This window comes from Chlorocebus sabaeus, chromosome 10 (genome assembly GCF_047675955.1).
Source record: "Chlorocebus sabaeus isolate Y175 chromosome 10, mChlSab1.0.hap1, whole genome shotgun sequence".
Classification (NCBI taxonomy): Eukaryota; Metazoa; Chordata; class Mammalia; order Primates; family Cercopithecidae; genus Chlorocebus; species Chlorocebus sabaeus.
The window spans coordinates 27,968,198-27,989,055 of NC_132913.1; the positions used below are offsets into that span (position 1 = coordinate 27,968,198).

The window sequence follows — 20,858 nt, forward strand, 5'->3', positions numbered from 1 at the left end:
GAAGATATTTTATTACTATTTTGCATGTATTTATTATATTTTTATATTTCACTATATAAGCATGATTTACATTTTAAAAACATGGGATTAGATGGGTTTAAAAGATAAATATAGTAATAGAGAGAATGGCACACAAAGCTTTAAGTGAGAATAAAGAGAATAAAATATAATGCTCACAGGAGCTATATAGAGCAGTCTCAGAGAAAACCAGAAAGTGCAGGGTCAGAGAAGGCTAAAGAAAAATAGGGGTTCTTGGATAGACTATCAATGTAGAAAACTGTCCTGGAGAAGGCAAATGGTATAAAACCTGCAATAATAATAATAATAATATATGGATTTGGCTGCAAATAAATTTAGAAATTCCTATATAACAACAGAAGCTGAAATCTATTTTAGGAGTTAAATGATGAGACAATGGATATAGATTATGATTCTGAGAAGTTGAGAAGAAAACATGTGAAAAATAATAATATTAATAATGTGTTATCTAATGAGAGTGACCTGAGCCTATCTGAAAGCAAAAGGGAAAGGCTTCATTGAAAGGAACAAGTTAAGGATGATAAAATAGAAGAGAATGATTTTTGCATGAAATGTCTGAGGAGATATTTGTATCCAGAATAGAAGTAGAGAAGTCATTTTAAGGAAGAAGAAAACCTTTCTCTGAGGTTATACTCAGAGTATACATTTATTTACAGAGTATTTATTTACAGCATGAATTCACATATTCTGTTTTCCTTGACTGCATTATCATCTATCACAATTACACACCATTTATTTATTGCTTTACCACCGGCTGGCAGCTTTTTCATCTTCTCCTTCCACTGCTGACATTCTATGGAACTTAATGATGTGCGAACACCCAAGCTCATAGTACCTCATCTCTATTGCTCCAGGGACCTCCCTAGCATCACCTTCGCTTAATGTATAGAGCTGTGTGGGTCACTCATACCAGCTGGACCTTCTCTCTCTACTCCTACCCTGGTCTACTCTTGACTTCCCACTATTCCACCACGAGCTTGCAGGCCTTACCACCTGATTGGTAACTCAAAGTTAACCCATTACAACTGCGAACTTTGATCTACAACCTTTTGTTCCTTTTGGTATGTATTTTCTTTTTATTTTCTTTACTACCTGTACATTGCCGAGCATTATTATACAATGTCATATAAAATTCCTGGTTAGATTCTAGAAATCCACCGCGGCTAGTCTCATGTTGCTTGAAAATTCTTTGATTCATTATTGTGGGAAATACTGACTACAATAGCGTTGGCAAAACTTAACCTATTCACTTAAAGCTGATAACCTTAGAAATATAGACTAGCAGTTGTGACTTTCTTCACTTTCATCAATTTAACCTCTAAAATACATTTGATCTCCACATTCTATCTCTTCTTTCACTCCATCTCCGAAGGGGAAAAGAACTAGCACCCACCTCATTTAATCCTCCCAATTAACTAAAATGATACAGGCATTTGAGACCAAGAAGTTTAGAAATACCTCAGAGGCAAAGGTAAAAATAATAAATGTCTAAGTGGGGACTCCAAACTGTAGTGGACACCATCAGTACTCCATATAAACAACCTCAGATGCTGTTTACCATTTCTGAGCTCTCAAATGACCTTTGTCCCTAACAGCTCACAGAGACAACTTTCTTTGGAGGATTATCTTTGGGCCACTTGAATCTCTTCTCCCACAAGTGCTGACAGTCAGAAATGTTGAGAGCATCTGTTTTCCCAGAGTGGCCCTTATCCACTGGCTGACTACTTGGGAGTCCGAATACCAAGTTCCATCACTGTGAGGTAAAGTTTAGACTCTAGAGTCCCTCCAGGAATCAGTCTGAGGCCAAGATTATGTTCAAAATTAAATATTTGCTTGATCTCTTTCTTCCCCTTTTCGACTGACGACGCTTCTTTCAGGTCCTGAGTTGACTTTCCATTCTAGAATTTCTTTCTGGGATACCCAATGTAAGATACAAATCTTGCCTCCCTGCTTTCTGTCTTGATTCCTCCTGCTCTGCCCCATTGTTTCTTCCTTGTCAAGGCTCCTCCTATGCTCCCTGGAATTTGTCTCCCCTTTACAATCATTTCCATCCTCTTTCTTCCAACTAGTTTATTTCCCCTTTGCCTATGAATATGTGCAATATCCCCATATTAAGAAAAACCTTATACCCTATAATCTCCTCAACTTATCTTCTATTTCTTCTCTTTCCCTTCATCACCCAATTTCCATCAGTTTATTCTGTATCTGCTAGCTCCACTTTCTAATCATTCTTTTGTCTACTCTTTATATTTGGCTTCTATCCTTACTCATCTTCTGAAGCTGATAAAGATATGCAATACCATCCTCATCACCAGTTACGTGTTCTGTTCTCTGCTTTTTCTCTCACCTGACCTCTTTATTGCTGGCACACTGTTCCTTAAACTCTCTTCCCTTGACTTTTACAGTTCAGTAATTTCCAAAGACTCAAAATGGCTGTTTGTGTTTGTTTGTTGTTGTTGTTGTTCTTTTTCTCTCTCTCCTAATCATTTTATCCCCTATCTTTAAGCATTCTTCATTTTTGTTACTAAACTTCTTTTTTGGGCACTCTTTCTTGGGTAACCTCATACACTATCACAGTTTATTACAGAGCCTGAACTCTGTTGGAATAAGTAAGAAATGGCTTTATATTTATCCAACTACTGATTCCATGTATGCTCTACTGAGTATTTCCTCTCCAAACTTTGCTGTCTCAGAAAGATCTCATAACTTCCCAGCCAATTACCATTAAGTGAGCAGTATCATGCAGTTAAGATTAATTTTAGAGCACATTCTCTTCCCTCTCTCCAAATTTGATCTGACTCCCTTTGGCATTGGGATTTGCAGTGAAAAAGGTATAGAATATTTTTTTCATTTACTGCTATTTTCTCTTTATTTTAGCCTCCCTCTTACATATTTGTCTCTAGCTCTCTTTATTACTTGACTTGAGGGCAGGGAAAGAACCCTTTTGTCTAATCCACAGGGATGATAAATTACCATTCTTAAGGATGCTTTACGTTTAAGAATGTTACAACTTCAATAAACTCTCATCACACCTCTGATCTTAGCTTCTATGTTTTGTTTGAGACCAAGGGAAGGCTGAGGTGAGAGGGTCCAGGACTGGTTTGGAGTTCACTTGGTAAACTGGAGAAGGCATGACTCCGACATTTTTTTTTTAAATATATAGGGAGTCCTACCAACTATTAAATGGACCCAAGTTTTCTTCCAGCCACATCACTTACTCTTCCCTATGTGTAACTCATGTACCTATACTCTTGCTGATGGTTTTTGCTTTGCCACTACCAAATATTTAATTATTCTATTTCTTCTTCATGCAATATATACCTACCCCATCTCAGAAGCCTCCTTTTCCTTCTAACCTCCTCCATAAAACTTCTACTAGTCACTATTATTGCTGCTACCACCCTCATTTTTACTACCTGCTCTAATTATATGCTATCATTTTTGCATTAAACCCAAGATAATTTTACAGTGATCTTATGAAACTTATTACTTCAACATGACATTTGGATATGAGCTTTAAATTTGAGTTTGATAAATTTTTTATTGTGCCTGAAAATAAGTCTTTACAAAGTGACGCTATTCCTTTAACTGAAATGTGTACTTGTTTAAATTTTCAGTTTAAACAGAAAACTCATTGTGAATAGAGGCAGCATCTTATTCATGCCAGCATACTTCACAGTGTCTACAAGTGTCTTTCATATGTACTAGTATGTTGTCAAGATGTATTGAAGGCTGAGGATGACATGGATGGATGCTGACATGTCCTGGCACACAGTGCCTAGCACTCAATAAATGTTCATTGAATAAATTGATAAAAACTAGAGTATATGAAGATTCTTTTGCCTAATGCTCTCAATCAAGCTAAAGACAAGTAGGTATAGTCATATGCTAAGATGGATGTGGAGAGATAAGAGGTACTTAAGAAAAAGAAGCTCTGGAATATCAACTTAAGGGTCTACAATAGGTTTGAATAAAAAATGAAAGGAAATTCACAGATTGACATGTAGCAGCAAGAGGCTTGTTAAATTGAGCTGTATGAATCTGTAATAGGGCAGACACAAGGAGTTCTATACAATATAAATCGACTTATTGCAACTATGAAGCAAAGAAATTCTTTATTAGAAACAAACTAAACATCCATTTCCAGTGTATCTATGGGATTGCATAGCTTTCAAACTATGTTCCTTCTTGCCTTAGAATAATGATTCACAGTCAAGCAATTGGTCAAATTTTATCTTTTAAGGCTATAATAATTTATTACAGCCAGGCACGGTGACTCATGCCTGTAATCCTAACACTGTGATTGCACCACTGCACTCCAGCCTAGGCAACAGAATGCCAGTCTGTCTCAAAAACAGACAAACAAAAACACATATAGCTACCAGGTAAATGAATAAATATTAGTACAAATAATGTATAAAATAAAAATACTAGGTGCTATGGGTCCATACAACAATCTAAACTATTTTCAAAGCCAAGTAAGGTCAAATAAAATTTAACAACATAAAAATAGGAGAAGAGCATTGCAGGTAAAAGGGAGAGGTTAGCAAAGGCTGGAAGTGGAATAGAATAAGAAATATTTTTAAAAATTAAGAGAAGACAAACAGAGACTGAGAAAGGAAAAAGACAGTAACAGGAGTTTCAGACTAAAAATTATTAGAGTCTAATTAAGAAGGATCATAACAGAGGCTTTGGACTTTACACATAAAGCAATAAAAATTCCTTGAAAGACTTTAAATAAGCAGATGTATATTAAAAAAAAAATCACTCTAGGCTTTGGTGAGTTTAGGAGACAGACTATGATGTTATGGAGTATATAAGATAATATCAAATTTAATTAGGGTAAAGATAAAGATAAAGAGTGGTGGATTGAAAATAGACTTATTTAGAAGAAAAACCAAGCCTAACTTGGTGGCAGATTAAATTTATTTCAGTTTTATATATGTATAGTTTTATATATGTACATTTCATCCAAATGAAAATGTCAAAACAGATAGTTATACTTATTTAGAACTCAAAAAAAAAAAAAAAAAAAAGAAGAAGAAGAAGAAGAAAAAAGGAGAAGAAAAAAATGTTTGAGATGAACATGTTTGACAACCACAGACATATAAATAAACACGGAAATTTTAGAAATATTAGAGAGCAAGAAGGGCTAGCAAATGGCTATTTTACTCATTCAATACATAACTGAACACCTAATTATGTAAACAATTCTAGGGAAGAGCTTTAAATTGGGAATCTAGAATCATGTTGGTGCCTTTATTTGGATTTACACACACATAAAAGAAATCTATAATAAATGTGACTTCATCAAATATGCACTAAATTATATGAACAAAGTGAATATAAACATTTTTTCTGCTTAGGTAAAATATTCTTGATTTTGTCTCAGACATTACAGCTAACAGTAATTAATTTTTTTTTTTCAATAAAATTTAGGAAACTCACTTAAAACTTGTAAGATATATGTAAATCTTAAAATTACCCTTTCTCTGGGTGCACAGCTATAGATCTTGGTTGATCCAGGCCTTGGGAAATAATTACATAACGGAAAGAACCATTGAGTCTTGCAACTTCAATTAAGTTGAAACCATGATCTGTCCAATATATGTTACCTAGGAGAAATAATAGAGGTGTTTATAATACAGTTTTGAGAAAAAAAAAATGTACTTGTTATGACTAAAATTAAATTTCTGAGCATTCACATAACTACCAAGAAACTGTTTACTTCCTACATTCTTTTTAAAAGTGTTTCCTAAGCAGAAAGCTGTAAATAAACTAATATGCAAATACTTTCAATCCTAATCTCACACATCTCTGGTTTAAACCATATAATGACATATTTACATAGTAAAAAGAAGTTGAAACTTCTCCTACCTAAAGAAAAGACCTATTTTAACTTTCTACTGACTTCAGGCAAAAGAGAACTTCTAACATTTTTGTTTACCTGCCTTATGGAGCTCTCAGGAGATTTGGGCAAAGTTAACACTACATAATCTACTTCTACATAAAAACCCTTATCCAAAGGCTCAAAAGCATTAGAAGGAGCGAAGCCAAAAGCAAAAGAAACTATTTACCCCTGTGGCTGGAAGTACAAAAAAAACAAAAAACAAAAAACAAAAAAAAAAAACACTGTTATGAGTTAGAAAATATTTTTTATGAATCATTTTGAGCCCCTAACAAAATAGGTGTGAAACAAAAAGATAAAAAGCCATGGATTATACCAGCAATCCAGTCAATAGCTATCCCTTCCACTCTTCCCAAGCCATTGGTAATGATATCTTCTTTCCAAGTCTGATCTCTTTTAGCTCGGCTAATTTTATTGAAGCCCATGTCTGTCCAGTAGATGGTATCATTTTCTATGGATAAGACACAGAAAAAAAATACATATATACACACTATAAAAGGTATCAATATAGGTGTTAGGATCATATTGTAACTGTATCTTTTAGGATATCATCCTGGGTACACTAGATTTTAAGTATTCTTCAGGGTAATTTACTAATACAAATAGTTAAAAAAAAAGAAAAGCATGAAAACATGAAAGAACCTATATTTCAGTCAAATGATTTTTGAAGTATTTTTTGAAAATTATGGAAATAATCTATTGCATTGTTTATTAGTTTTTATTAATTTCTCTACTTATCTTAACTCAATAAATCCTTATCCTGCATGAATTTGCAACTTTGATTCCAAACCATGTTATTTTGGACCACAATTTTTCTCTTCATGCTATACCTGTGTCTGAATCTTCTTTTAAAAATAATACTACTAGGGATAATCAACTCCACAAAACCTCAAAGTAGAGAGAAGATAGAAAGAAACATACGAGTATTTCAATTATATCTAGAGTGCTTTAAGCGTAAGGCCACTCAGAATGTACAAAGTATTTAAAATGCCTTACAATCCAATTATTCCTTCTAAGGTATGAGTTTCTCAAATGTCAGCTACAAGACCCTTACATTATTTTTCAAACTCTCATTGTCCAAATGAGCTTAAGAATACTAGAAGATTGTTCTGTGTGATCACAGAGTCTTTAAATAAGAGTACTTTTTGAATACTTGAATGAAAAATGTGTCTAAAGACTATAAATGAAATATATGTGCATGCATATGCATAAAAGGTAGTAATTATAGACCAATGATTTTAAACACAGCCACCAGAAAGACACTGGGGACGAATCATTAAATAATAAATTTGCCAGCAACTAAGTAAGTTTTTGTGTTGCGACCTACATGGCCATTTGAAGAACAAATCCTTTAAGACCAATAAAATTTCCCTCTGGCACACTGACAGACTATGGAAATAAAGCAAATGCAATTAGTATAATAAAGCCATTTATCAGCAAGCTTTGAGGTTCTGTTTCAAATGAAATATAGTCTTTGCTTTTACCAGTTCAGGAAAAGAGTGCAAATAGTCCTTGTTCTCCACAATGGTTAAGTCAGACACATCAGAGATACCCTATCCAAATATATGTCTGGGAAGCAAGGATTTGTTGGATTTTCTCATTTTGTAAAAGCATCAATTAACATTTTTTTCATTATTGAACTAGGAAATGAATCAACAGAAATAAGTCTTATTTTTGCGTAAATATTAAGCATTGCATGTTGAATCTAATTTTTTTCCCTAAACATTAGACCTGTATGTCCAACTGTCTCCTTTGTTTCTCTGCTTGTTTGTAGATAAGGCACTCTTGATGTACAATGGACAAATTCTGAATGAAACATGCTTCTCTTGAAGTCTTCAGACTGACAACTCCCCTTTCCATGGTGGTGTGATAGTTGGCACCTCCATCCTCTGTTTGTTAGACTAAAAACATCGGGATTGTCCTGATTATGTTTGCACATGCACCACTTCCAATCAATCACCAGATACTCTCACATTTAATCCATTACCAAGTATTTTTGTTCACTTTTTTCTTCTTTCAAAACATATCCATTATCCAACCACCTCACACCATCTACTACTTACGTTGTAACCAAACCAATAACCACTATCACCTGAAGTCTTTAAACAACCTTCTAATTGATTGCTTAGCTACCACTTTTGCTCCTGTACTTCCCTTTCCATATGAGTCTTGCTTTGCCATTTAGAAAAGTATAGCTGCAGATACACTTTTAAAATATAAATAAGTTAGAATGGAGACATTTCCACAAGAAAAAAATGTAAATAAGAATTTCTCTTCGCTGTTGCACACCAAACTCTCTAGTCACTTCCCGTCTCATCCAGGGTAAAATTAAAGTTCCTCCTCATGAGTTTCATGATCTATCAACTCCCTCCAACCCTCCCTCCTGATTTCCTTCCACTCTTCCCCTCACTTACCCATCTCTAGTAACAGATCTTCCTATTCCTAAAAGAAAATATTCTTCAGTACGAGTCTTCGCATATTTTTTTTTTTTTTTGTCTTGAATGTTTTTCCCCAAGATATCTCAGGTGTCTTAGCTCAAATATCCTGTTTATTGAAACTTTCCTGATTATTGTATAAAAATTATTCTTTTACCATGCTCTATTCCCTCTTACCAAAACATATTTTCCTCCATAACACTTATCATTATCAAACACATTATATATTTGTTGGTTTGTTTGTTGAGTTTCTCTTTTGTCTCACAGAATTTAATTTCTTTGAGGGCTGGGACTTTATTTCGTTTGCTGCTTTATCCCTGGTTATCTGGAATACTTTCTGACACATAATAAGCTCAAAGTAAGCATTTAGTGAGTAATAAGGTAATGTGATATGCTGAATGAAGACTGGTTGGGAGGCAGATCCAAAGAAAACACATTGCTTGCCATAAAAATGTGTATTAGCTCATTAAGGAACAGAAGGTATGCACATGACGAAATGGCTAAGAACCAGAAATAGTGTAAGATGAGCAGCATATAAGCCATACAGGCAAGTATTTTTGCAGGAATTCAAAGAAGAAAATCAGGACAATCTTTACAATAAAAAAAGGTATCTCTTCATTTCATATTACTTTCTAATAGCTTTGTCAGTGCTGCAAAATTTTAGTCAATATATTATCATAAATCATTCCTTTCCATATACACCATGACATCTTGATCATATCTTTGTCACACTGAACTGAAATTGCATTTTTGCGTTTCTTCCTAGAACTAGACCATCAAATATTTCATGGATAAGGACTGCATCTGACCCAACTTTTCTCAATATGGTCACATGTACTATAGACACTTTGTAATACTGAGGCTAACTCTAAATGGTGAAGACCATGAGATCACAGGATTGGGAGACCATCACATTTTCTTGTATCCTTTCTGTTAGGTACATTTGGAAAACTCATGAGTAAATTAAACATGTGATAATGCATTAAGGAGAACTAAGAGTATAGAAGAATTAAATCACAAACTGATGCCCAAATCCCTTTTCCTCATCATTTTTTTTCACATATATGTTGTATACCTACACAAACACACACTAGACAAAATTCTAAAATAGGAAAACATGTTTTCTAATATCTCAGAACATCTGCAAAATAAACACAAATTAGGTAAAGAATGATTTAATTAGGAAAAGAATCAAGTTAAAAGAGGATAACATTTTACAACAAACTGTAAAGATACAAAATGCAGACAGATGCAAAGATAGAAAGAGAAGATTTTCAGAACTGTGTCCTGATTCTTATTTCCAAATATATTTCTTAACTTTAATTACCTCCATTCAACAGATACTTATGGAATTCATAGTTTGTGCTAAGAATTATTGTAGGCATAAAATATGGTGGTGATCATAACAGACACTATCCTGATAATCACATAGTTTATATTCTAGAGTAAAATTAAAAATAAACTATCTTAAGACATATGGTAATTTGGGAACATATAATATAATCACAGGATTGGAAAATAGAATTTGTAATTTAAGATAATAACAATTATAATTACCTCTCTACAGATATAATAAGACAAATATGAGTCTTTGAAGTCATTTTCAAGAAGGACCATATCAGGAAATCAGCAGCCAGTTATTGTGCATTACAATTATAATTAAAGTCAAAATTACAGGGAAAACCACATATTGCCATAATGATATTTATCTGTAAAACAAGGGAAAGATCTTTGGACAATGAGAAATATTACACTTTTTAAGTTGAGAGAAAAGTTTTCCCTGAGTATTTAGAGACTAAATAATGCAGAGTTCTGTCTGATAATAAGAAAAGGGAAATACAAGTGTTTTAAAGTTATTTCACGTTTGTCTGTATTCTTACGATTAATTAACAAACACTTGTTGACCAACTGTTGTGAAAACACTCTACTCTGCATTATCATGGGTTTTTAGGTCTTAGAAAATTCAGAGTTAGGTTTTCTGGCCTAAATGTACATTCTATTTCAGAAACCAGCATAAATATGTAAAAAATTCCAGATAAAATATAATATATAAGCTTACCGTGATGCCCTGTCCTAAAATAATCACCAGCACACTAGGAAGATAAAATAACAGGGTAGAAAACAAGGAGTCTAGGGCTAGGTTCTTGTCACGGTTCTGCATTGACCATGAACATTTCACAAAGTTACTTTTTCTCTTCAGGCCCCATTTTCCTCATATATAAATATGAATAAAAGTATAAATATATGCATGTAAAAACTACATCTATGTATTTAAATAACAGAAGGCAGAATTTAGATAACCTTTAGAATCTCTTCTAGGTATGATCTTCTAAGGCTAAGATTTTATTTTTTACTTTCACATAAAAGGAATACAGTATCTCAATGTACAGTCCTATGTTAGCTGTTATGAAGATCTTCCTTTTCCTCTGTAGGTTTTGCTCACTTTAATTAGCTCTGTTTGTCTGATTCTAAAAATGATAAAGCATATGATTTTTCCCAGAGCGTGCTACTCATGGCTTTTATGTCACATTTCTTTTTAAACTACAGGACTTTACATTTATCCTATTAAATGTCAGCTTGTTAAACGGGATCATGGATCCTCACTGTTGACATTTTAAAAAATCATATATTACACAATGAAACTTTTTTGTGATATCCACAAATTTGATACGTAGGTTTTCTTCATCTTTATTCAAGCTAGTGACAAATGTGTTGAATTGGATCAAAGATTTACTTCTGACATACCACTGGAAACTTCCTTCTGAGGCAAACTATTTTCCTTTTTGTCATGCCTTAGTAATTTATAATTTATATATATCTAAGTATATAAATCTTAAGTGTACAGTTTGATTAACTTTTACATATGGAACACAACCATGTAACCACTACCTTGATCAAGATCTAGATCACTGATAGCATCACACAGGCTCCTCTGTGTCTTCTGGGAGTATCTCTTCTCTTCCCCAGTGGGCAGCTGCTATTTTGACTTCTAGTAGCTCAGATTAGTTTTAAATTTTTGATAAATGGCAAATTACAGTATGTACTCTTTGGTCTGTTCTTTCATTCAAAATTATGACTATTAGATTAATCTTTTCCATTGAATGTATCTTGCTTTTCCATGGTGTGAAAATGCCACAAATTATTTATCCATTTTGAACATTTAGGTTATGTTCAATTTCTGTCTATTATAACTAATGCTATGAAAATTCTTTCTTTTCCATGCCTTAGAAGAGACATACACTGTCATTTCTACTGGGTACCTTCCCAGAGGTAGAATTGCTGAGATATATGAGCGATGCCTTTAGTAGATAGGGTTTATTTTAATATATTAATTATCTCAATGCTCTCCTAATTAAGAATCTAGAATCTATACTTTTTTCAATTATTGTTGAACTCTACCATCCCCTTCATATCTGGCTAATTCAACCATTAGTACCTCTTAGTATAGTTGGACAAGCCAGAAATTCTGAATATTCTCTTATTTTCAGAGACTGGTTCAACATGCTTATCTACCTTGGCTGGTAGTGCTCACTTTACCAGATAAGGGGCAAATGACCAGCTTCAACTAAGCAATGACTTTAGAATGTAAAGCTTCCTTTTACTGTTTAATAATAAGATGTTTATTATTAGTAATATTAGTAATAATAAAAGCAAGATAAACTATTATTAAATAGTAAAGGGAAGTTTATTATTTCATCTTCTTCATCAATGCTGAGAGCGTTTAAGAGAAAAATCCCAAGACACTTGCTTTTTTGATGAATCTTTTATGAATATCACGTGTATAAAAGGTGTATATCTTGGAGTAGTTCTCATGAATTGTCAAGCTATAGTCCTTTGGTCTGAGAATCTGGGAGGAAAAATAAATATGACAAACAACCACAACTCTGGTAAAAATAATTATATCCAACCTTAACTTTGAGAACATCAAACTGTTGTAAACATCACCAGCTCCTATTACTATTATTATTATTATTATTCAAACAGTAGCAAGTGCAGCGTGGGTAAGGCAAAAATTTTGAAGATGAAAAGGCTGAGAATTATTGACTATTGAATTAAGAGGAGTTATAACAAAAGTGAGAGAAAGAGAGGAGACGGAAGGAAAGAAGGAAGGAAGGAAAGGGGAGAGGAGGGGAGGGGAAGGGAGGGGAGGGTGAGGGAGGGGAGGAGAGGGGAGGGGCGGGCAGGGCGGGGCAGGGCAAGGCAAGGCAGGGAAAGGAAAAGGAAGGGAAGGGAAGGGAAGGAGGGAAGGACGAAGGAAGAACAACTAAACGACTAAACAACAACAATTAAACAACATTCTGTCATAAACCATTCCTTCCAGGAGGGTCTGAGCTTGGTTGTTAGATCTGGTAATGAGGACTGATTCTTGTACATAGTTCCAAAATGATAATTTGGTGAATGAGGTCATGGAAGGTCAGAATTTGGTTGACAGCTAGGAGACTTACTTTCCGTAGGTTTATTAGCTAAGAAAATTGTGCAAATTTTGTAGATAAATGGATTATTTTGTAGTAAGTTCTGTTAATCTTTTCTTAGAGTTTATATAAAATTCATTAAGAAGCTCAAATTTGTCTGGGCACAGTGGCTCAAGTTTATAATCCCAGCACTTTGGAAGGCCAAGAACGGAGGACTGCTTGAAACCAGGAGTTTGAGACAAGCCTGAGCAACACAGCAATACTCCATCTCTATAAATAATAATAATAATAATAATAATAATAATAATAAAACAAAACTCAAATTAGATACACAGAACAAAAAATAATTTAAGGATAGTTCCAATTTATGAACAACAAAATTTACAAGTTTATGTTTAGCTTAATTTATCTAATTTATTTGTTGCCATTTTGTTGAATCTATTAAACCCTATCCCATATTTTAAAAATAAAGACAATGGTGCTCTACCCCAAAATTATGTGTTAACTTGCGAAAAATTCTATATAAAGTGTGTTTCAATTTCTTCATAAACTTCAGATTTGGATTCTACAGGATGTAGCTATTATATGTGGCCATTACACTACTTTCAGTTAATGTAGTCTTTATTCCCTTGTAGAGAAAGTTGTTAGAATTTTGTTGTTGTTGGATCTTTGACTTTTGTTTGCTATATAGAAAAAAAGCTTATGGCGGTAGGAAGCAAATATACAGTCACAGTACTGATAGAATCTTCACTTGTTTTAATTATTGAGATTGAAAAAAATAATATTCCTCTCCCTTCCACCCCACAACTACCAACTTTTACTTAGATTTAATTATTTACTATCACTTCCAGATGATCTGGCTACACATAAATTTCCTCTTTTGAGTCAGAAATGTAAGCATTCTTCATATTTTTTTACTATCATTTATCATCAGTGAACTTAATAGGTAGGCCCAGGAATATAATTTTTGCAACACTTACAAAACTGCCTTAAGGTCATGTAATGCATTAATACCTCTAATTTATCTAACATAATGATATCTTTGGGGAACTAAAATCTTTCACAATTTATTAAGCAACCTGTTTTACTATTCTAAAATTTTGAGAAATATAACAGTTAACACTAATCCAAACCACCATCTTCTATTTTTTCACAAGTTACTCATTTAAATATATTTTTGGAGGAAGCTTTCTCATATCATGTCTACATTTTTCAATCATCATGTTTCCTGCTGCAATATTTTGTCCCTGTTATGTGGCATTTCAACCCAGATATCAAGACCAGACCTTTTTCTTCATTCACTTCCCACTCTCCCACCCATATAGATATATAAAATCATTCATATAAACATGAAATGCAAACAGTGAAACAGAATTTCTGGAAACATGCCATAAGGACACTTATTATAATAGCATAAAAATTCCTAACTGAAAACTAGCTATCTTTATTTTAAAAGGTGTTCTGACCACACCTGCCACCGGGATTCAGTGGCAGTTTCATGTCATGTCCCAGCCTCACATCATATCCTTGACTCCTCCCTCTTCTTTTTCCTTTCATCTCAATTTATCATTTTTCCCCTTTCTGATTAGTCATTTTCCAAAGAAAAACCCTTTCTAGCCATTCGCCTCAACCTTGGCAACCAGCTTGTGTTTGCGTAGTTTAAATCCAGTAGTTCTCAAATGGCCACCCATTAGAATCACCTGAGGAATGTTTTAAAAGTACCAAAGAGGCAGCCACAACTCAGAGAATTAAAACTACTTAGTCAGGAGTAGGGTACAGGCGGGGAATTACTAGTTAACTCATTAAAGGCACAGATAGGAAGAAAATCACCTTTATTTAACAGGGCCAATAATCTTGTGAAGGAGATTTCAATTATGAAATGCTACACAACCCCTCGTCCCCTTACAATCCCATTGTTATCCCATTTGCTATTAGTGGTTCACTACTAAAGAGATTTTCAAGGAGAGAGAGGTTGACTTGGTCTTCTATGGGAGGATATCAGATTTGAGGCTAGTTTTTTCTCCAGTTGAGGGAAGTCTTTAACTTGCCAAAAAAAAAAAAAAAAAAAGTTAAATACTATCAGTTGATTCTGATATAGGCACCAGGTCTCTTAGAAATCACGGCTGTTCAATCTATGCATGAATCAAGCCAAAGCACAAGGCAGCTCAGAGAGAGATTACTTTGTTTTGATTCTCCTCCATTCCTGATAAGCTGGCTACATTCCTGTTTGCATGGCAATTGAAAAATGTGGGAGTGATATGACAAAGCTTCTCCCTTCCAAAAATATATTAAAGAAGGTGACTTTTGAAAGGTCATACCTTTGGCATGTGACAAATATAGGGTTCATATATGTCATATGCCATAGATACGTAATCCTTGATTTTTTTCTTGTAAATTATATAGAGATTGTGAGCTCTGAAGTTGGTCATACCTCCCTCTTTGCACTAGTTATTGTAATTTAAAAAAAATTACTTTTAACTTTTAGCAAAACTATAGAAGTGTAATACGTGCATTTTATCTCGAGTATTATCTTATTTTTTTTCCTTCTTTTTCTCTTTATATTCATTTCCTCACATCTTCATTGTTCATCTTGCATTTTCCTCATTTTTTTGGAAGCTACATAGAATAATTTTTGGAACAAGATTAGATACTTTTTTTAAATACATCAAATCATATAGACAAGTGACTTCAAAGTCTGGCACACACCCTCTAGAGAATGGCTAGGATACCAAGAAAATCCAAGACAATGCAAGAAAATGTTAAAATCTTGGCTGCTATTTTTTTATTTCTCACCTTTTAAAAATTTTTATCTGTGTATATATATTAAATCATCTTTAATACGGTAATAAGATATATGATTCATAAGTAAATAACTTAGTAATAAGCCTGCATTTTAGGTGAAATCTCTTTTTGTTTGAGTAGGTTGTGCAATGAAAAAGAAAGGCTTAGTACTACTGATGAAGCTGCAACATTCCAACCATTTTCACAATATAACACACAAAAACAAAGATATTTTTTATGGCACAATAATTTCTCGTAGAAGGTTGCCTGTGACAGGAGGGACAGGCCTAAAATCTCATACCAATTCATGCTGTGCCTTTCTTCCCTGAGGATCAATGTCTCCACACATATATTACCCATTTTTGGCATATAACTGAGCCATCTCATGCTGATTTAAACCTCTGGAGAAGGCTCCGCAAGTTCTAGGAATTGAGAGGAAAGCAAGATCAGTGAAGGTCATCAGGGATTGCTTCATGGAGAAGGTGAAGCTTTTCCTAATACTTGAAGACTGGGTAGCATTTGGATTAGATAAGATGTGCAAGAATAATTTACGAAACCAAGTTCAGATAAAGGACCAATTTACTAAAAGTGGTCAATTTCAGAATAGCAGGAGGGGACAACAAAATTGTTCCAGCCAGAGTGATGAGCATAATCTATGATGAGAGCCAGTTCAGAATCCATCCAGTGCCTCGGCACAGATAGGAATTAAGTTGAACTTTCTATTCTTTTCAATTTTTGAAAGCATTCCTTCAAACATTTTGCAGATTAATAAAGACTCAGATTTCTGATATTACATATTAAAAAGGATTCAATAATAAAATGCTAATAAATTACATTTGTTTCTTTCATTTTTGACAAGGGCAAATCAATACAAATGCTAATGTGCAATTTTATTATGGTAACAAATCACTAAGAACTCTATCCTTGCAAGTAAATAAAATGAAAACTGCAGACTTCAAAAATTTTAGATATCTTAATCCCCTTCAGGTACAATGTTATGAAACCTTAGATAATGTACATTCTCTTTTAAATTACTATTTTATCAAATAAAAAATATATGCTCGTCTAGCTTTTGTGTCCTGAATGGAATTTGCTTTAAACATTACTTATTATAAAAAAATTATTTTAAAAAATTCCATTTTCTGGTTTTGAACTGTTTCCTCTCAAAGGAAAAGAATCTTTCACATTTTCTTAAGCAATAACTGTTTTTAGTTTTCAAAGCAATTGCACTGTGCTGTTTTTCACATACATTAAGTTAGTTCTTGCAGCCCTAATGTGGCTAATTTTGACTTTCAGGTAACACATAAGAACTAAAATGTGCTGTCATCTTCTAGCCTTCTTCAGATTAGAAAAGGACCAATAACAGCTCCAAGGAGAAATTGTTTTTATTTATTTTGTTTTACCCTCACAAAGGTAAGCTGCAAAATTGAGACAGAATGTTGCATAAATATATCTTCAGGGACCAGCAACCTGTTTCAGAAAACACCACCATTCCATTTCACTTTCATTTTTGAATAAGAAAAAGGCAGAAATCTTGTTCCTCAAATGTTCGGTTTCTAAACTACGCCTCAAATTAGTAAATCAGACAAAGAAGAAACATATACTTTAAAAATAGAGGCTTTCCCAACAAATATGTCTGAATTTTTTTTCCATCATCAGCCCTGGTGAAAAAAGTAACTTACTTAAGAGGTGTAACGAATAGAGGAATGTAGCATAATGATTACAGGTTTAGACATTGAGTTCTGATATGCTGAGTTAAAAATCTCAGCCCTGCTACATAGTAGCTCTGTGATATGGACAAGCTACTTAACCTTTCTGTTCAGTGTCCGAATATGTGAACGAAATGGCAGTAACAAATTGTAAAGATTAAATGAATCCATCTGTATTAAAGCTCTTAATGCCTAGTATTTAATAAGCATAATAAAGTATCAACTATCATAAACTAAAATACAAAGTATACGACAAAACAAAATAAGATATACAGATACTAATAAATCATATACTTTTGAAGTTTTAATTAGGTTTAGTTTAACATAATATTGTCTTTCTGCATTTAAAATTGAAGAGAAAATATGTTGATGTTTTCTTTGCAACAAAGAGAAAAATCTAATTTTAATTAACCTCACCCAAAGAAATAAACTCAGAAATAGAAAATTCCTTAAAAATAATCAGGAATGTTTCAACAACATCATTTGTGATTTCTTAAACTAAAAGTTAACGTTGATTTGGATGCACAAAGGCATCCCATATTTTTAGAAAGGTGAAGTTAAGTTTACTGTTAACAGTTACTACCATCACAGATAATTTGCTCTAAAAATTACTTGAAATTGCCTATGCTTACTGTGTAAGGGCTAGCCAAATTCACAGGTGACACATAGATATATGAGTCTTATAATACAATTATTTCCCAACATGACTTTACTGTTATTGAATCACAGCTATTATAATGAACTACAATATATAAATGTGCTATGCTTGGACTTTCAGGAAAAAAAAAATACACAGTGATTCTTCTTACGAATGAATTTCTGCTTTAAAAAATTGTTTTAGTGCAAATCAATACTTTTTATTGAAGATCATGTGTAGTAAAGGAGACACACAAGTGACCAAGCAGCTTCCTTCAATCTTCCCAAAAACTCAGTCACCCTCTTGTATTTGGTAGCAATTCATGTTACTTATCATTTTATAGTAAGTTGCAGTTGCTCCTCAACCTATATTTGGAGTACACTGATAAAAAGCTTCATATTCTCTTCATAGTTAGCTACTGAGAAGACAGTGCAACATTTTGGATATACATACACAGAAGCTAGATGAATGAATGATCACGCATGACTGCATTATTACAATAAAAAAGTTCAGATTCAACATGTCACTGAATGAACCTGTCAGAGCTGCCCTCAGTCTTCTCATTTACCTGTGCTTGCTCTCAATTGATGGGAGGAACATACTCCCCTTCATGCAAACTAAAGACCTGAGAGCTATCCTTGATTCCTTCTTTGTCCTTATTCACCTAACAACCACATCCAATCAATCAGCAAGTCCTCTGTGTTTTAACTCTTTTATTTATTTCTATTTGAAATCTACATATACCACTACAGTTTCATCCAGGTTCTCACCATCTCTCTTCTGAATGATTGCAAAAGCCTCCTAAATGGTCGTCTTCCTTTAATTTTATTTTTCTCAAATACACTCTAACAACTATCACGATAATATAGCTAAGATGCAAATCAGATCTTTTGCTTAACATTCTTTATGTCCTTAGGTACCTCATGAGCCTTTGATGAAGCTCAGGTTCTTTAGTAAATCATACAAAGCAATCCACTTCAATAGCATACAAACTTTTTTGATGACTAAAATACTTTGATCACTCACTCTTGATATCTATTTTTAACCCATTATACATGTACACATATAGAGACATGAACAAAAATATAATTTTTAAAACATAAAGTATAAAATTCAATATAAACAGTTAGAATACTTTCTTTCCCGTATTCAATGTTTTCTGTTTGTTTGTTTGTTTGAGATAGAGTCTAGCTCGGTCTCCCAGGCTGGAGTGCAGTGGCAAGATCTTGGTTCACTGCAACCTCTACCTCCCAAGTTTAAGCGATTCTCCTGCCTCAGCCTCCTAAGTACCTGGGATTACAGGCACCCACCACGTGCCCAGTTAATTTTTGTATTTTTAGTAGAGACGGAGTTTCACTGTGTTGGCCAGGCTGGTCTCAAACTCCTGACCCCGTGATCTGCAAGCCTCAGCCTCCCAAAGTGCTGAGATTACGAGCGTGAGCCACCGTGCCTAGCCTCAATTATGTTATTCAGTTCCCAGAGTGTGTGCCTTGCTCCCCTCTTGGAAGTGACTGATTTAGATCATAAGTGCTTTTCTGGTATTGTCTCACACGCTTTCCTGCCTCTGTCTTGACTCAGCAGCACTAGCCTGTTTGTAGCTGCCCCAACTCCCTGAGTACACACACAACACGTCATTTTTCACCTCTTTACCTTTTCTCCTGCCATTTCCTCTGCATTTCCTTATCTTTCATGGGAAACTAATACTCAGACATTAAGACTCATATTCTTCCTCTGCCAGGAAACCTTACTGACTATCACAGCCTAAGTCATTGTCTTTCTTGTTGCTCCTCTAAAACCTGTGCTTCTCTCTATAGTTACACCTTTTTGTTGTTGTTGTTGTTGAGACAGAGTCTCGCTCTGTCGCCCAGACTGGAGTGCAGTGGCCGGATCTCAGCTCACTGCAAGCTCCGCCTCCCGGGTTCACGCCATTCTCCTGCCTCAGCCTCCCGAGTAGCTGGGACTACAGGCGCCCGCCACCTCGCCCGGCTAGTTTTTTGTTTTTTTTTTTTTTTTTTTTTTTTTTTTAGTAGAGACGGGGTTTCACCGTGTTAGCCAGGATGGTCTCGATCTCCTGACCTTGTGATCCGCCCGTCTCGGCCTCCCAAAGTGCTGGGATTACAGGCTTGAGCCACCGCCCCCGGCCGATATAGTTATACTTAACACACAGGTTGCACAGCTCACTTTTTATGCATCTGCCTTTCCAGTTGACTGAGACTGTTCCCATTCATCTCAGATTCACAATGTCTTCCTCCAGCAAGACATTGCTGGATATCCAATAAGCAATAATAGGAATAGAATCAAGTGAAGAGTATAACACTTATTAGCATAGTATCATCTAGAGCAAAGAAGAGTAAAATAAGAATAAGATAAAAAGAGAACGAATATAAGTAATTTAATAAGGTAATAATATTTTGAAGATTATTGAATCAGTTAAATAAGCAATTTTGGGAGGCCAAGGTGGGAGGATCAAGAGGTCAAGAGATCAAGACCATCCTGGTCAATATGGTGAAACCCTGTCTCTACTAAAAATACAAAAATTAACTGGGCATGGTGGCCCATGCCTGTAGTCCTAGCTACTCAGGAGGCTGAGGCAGGAGAATCACCTGAACCCAGGAGGCGGAGCTTGCAGTAAGCTGAGACCTTGCCACTGCACTCCAGCGTGGCAACAGAGAGAGACTCCATCAAAAAAAAAAAAAAAAAAAAAAAAGCAATAAGCATTTATTAAACTATATATTTTCTCCTATGGTAAAATATTAAAATCATATGGAAGGCCATCATTATAGTATCATTTTATAATGAATTTAATTATATACCAAGTGTAAGTTAAATGACCAAAATAGGAGTCCATGGAGTTTAAACTCAAGGGTCAAAGCAAAGCAATTTTGTAACTCCAAATACTTAAAATTACAAAAGTGTTTGGCAAGCCATACACCAGAA

At 34.3% G+C, this 20,858-nt stretch overlaps 1 protein-coding gene across 1 annotated transcript in view; it reads right to left on the reverse strand.

Moving 5' to 3' along the window:
* LRP1B (LDL receptor related protein 1B) overlaps positions 1-20,858 on the reverse strand; it is a 1,897,925-nt gene that overhangs the window by 476,341 nt on the left and 1,400,726 nt on the right. The window contains exons 36-37 of the mRNA XM_073019651.1: positions 6,264-6,398; positions 5,525-5,654 (exon numbers count right to left, since the gene is read on the reverse strand). Coding sequence (XP_072875752.1) covers positions 5,525-5,654; positions 6,264-6,398 — 265 coding nt within the window. The remainder of the gene's footprint in view (positions 1-5,524; positions 5,655-6,263; positions 6,399-20,858) is intronic.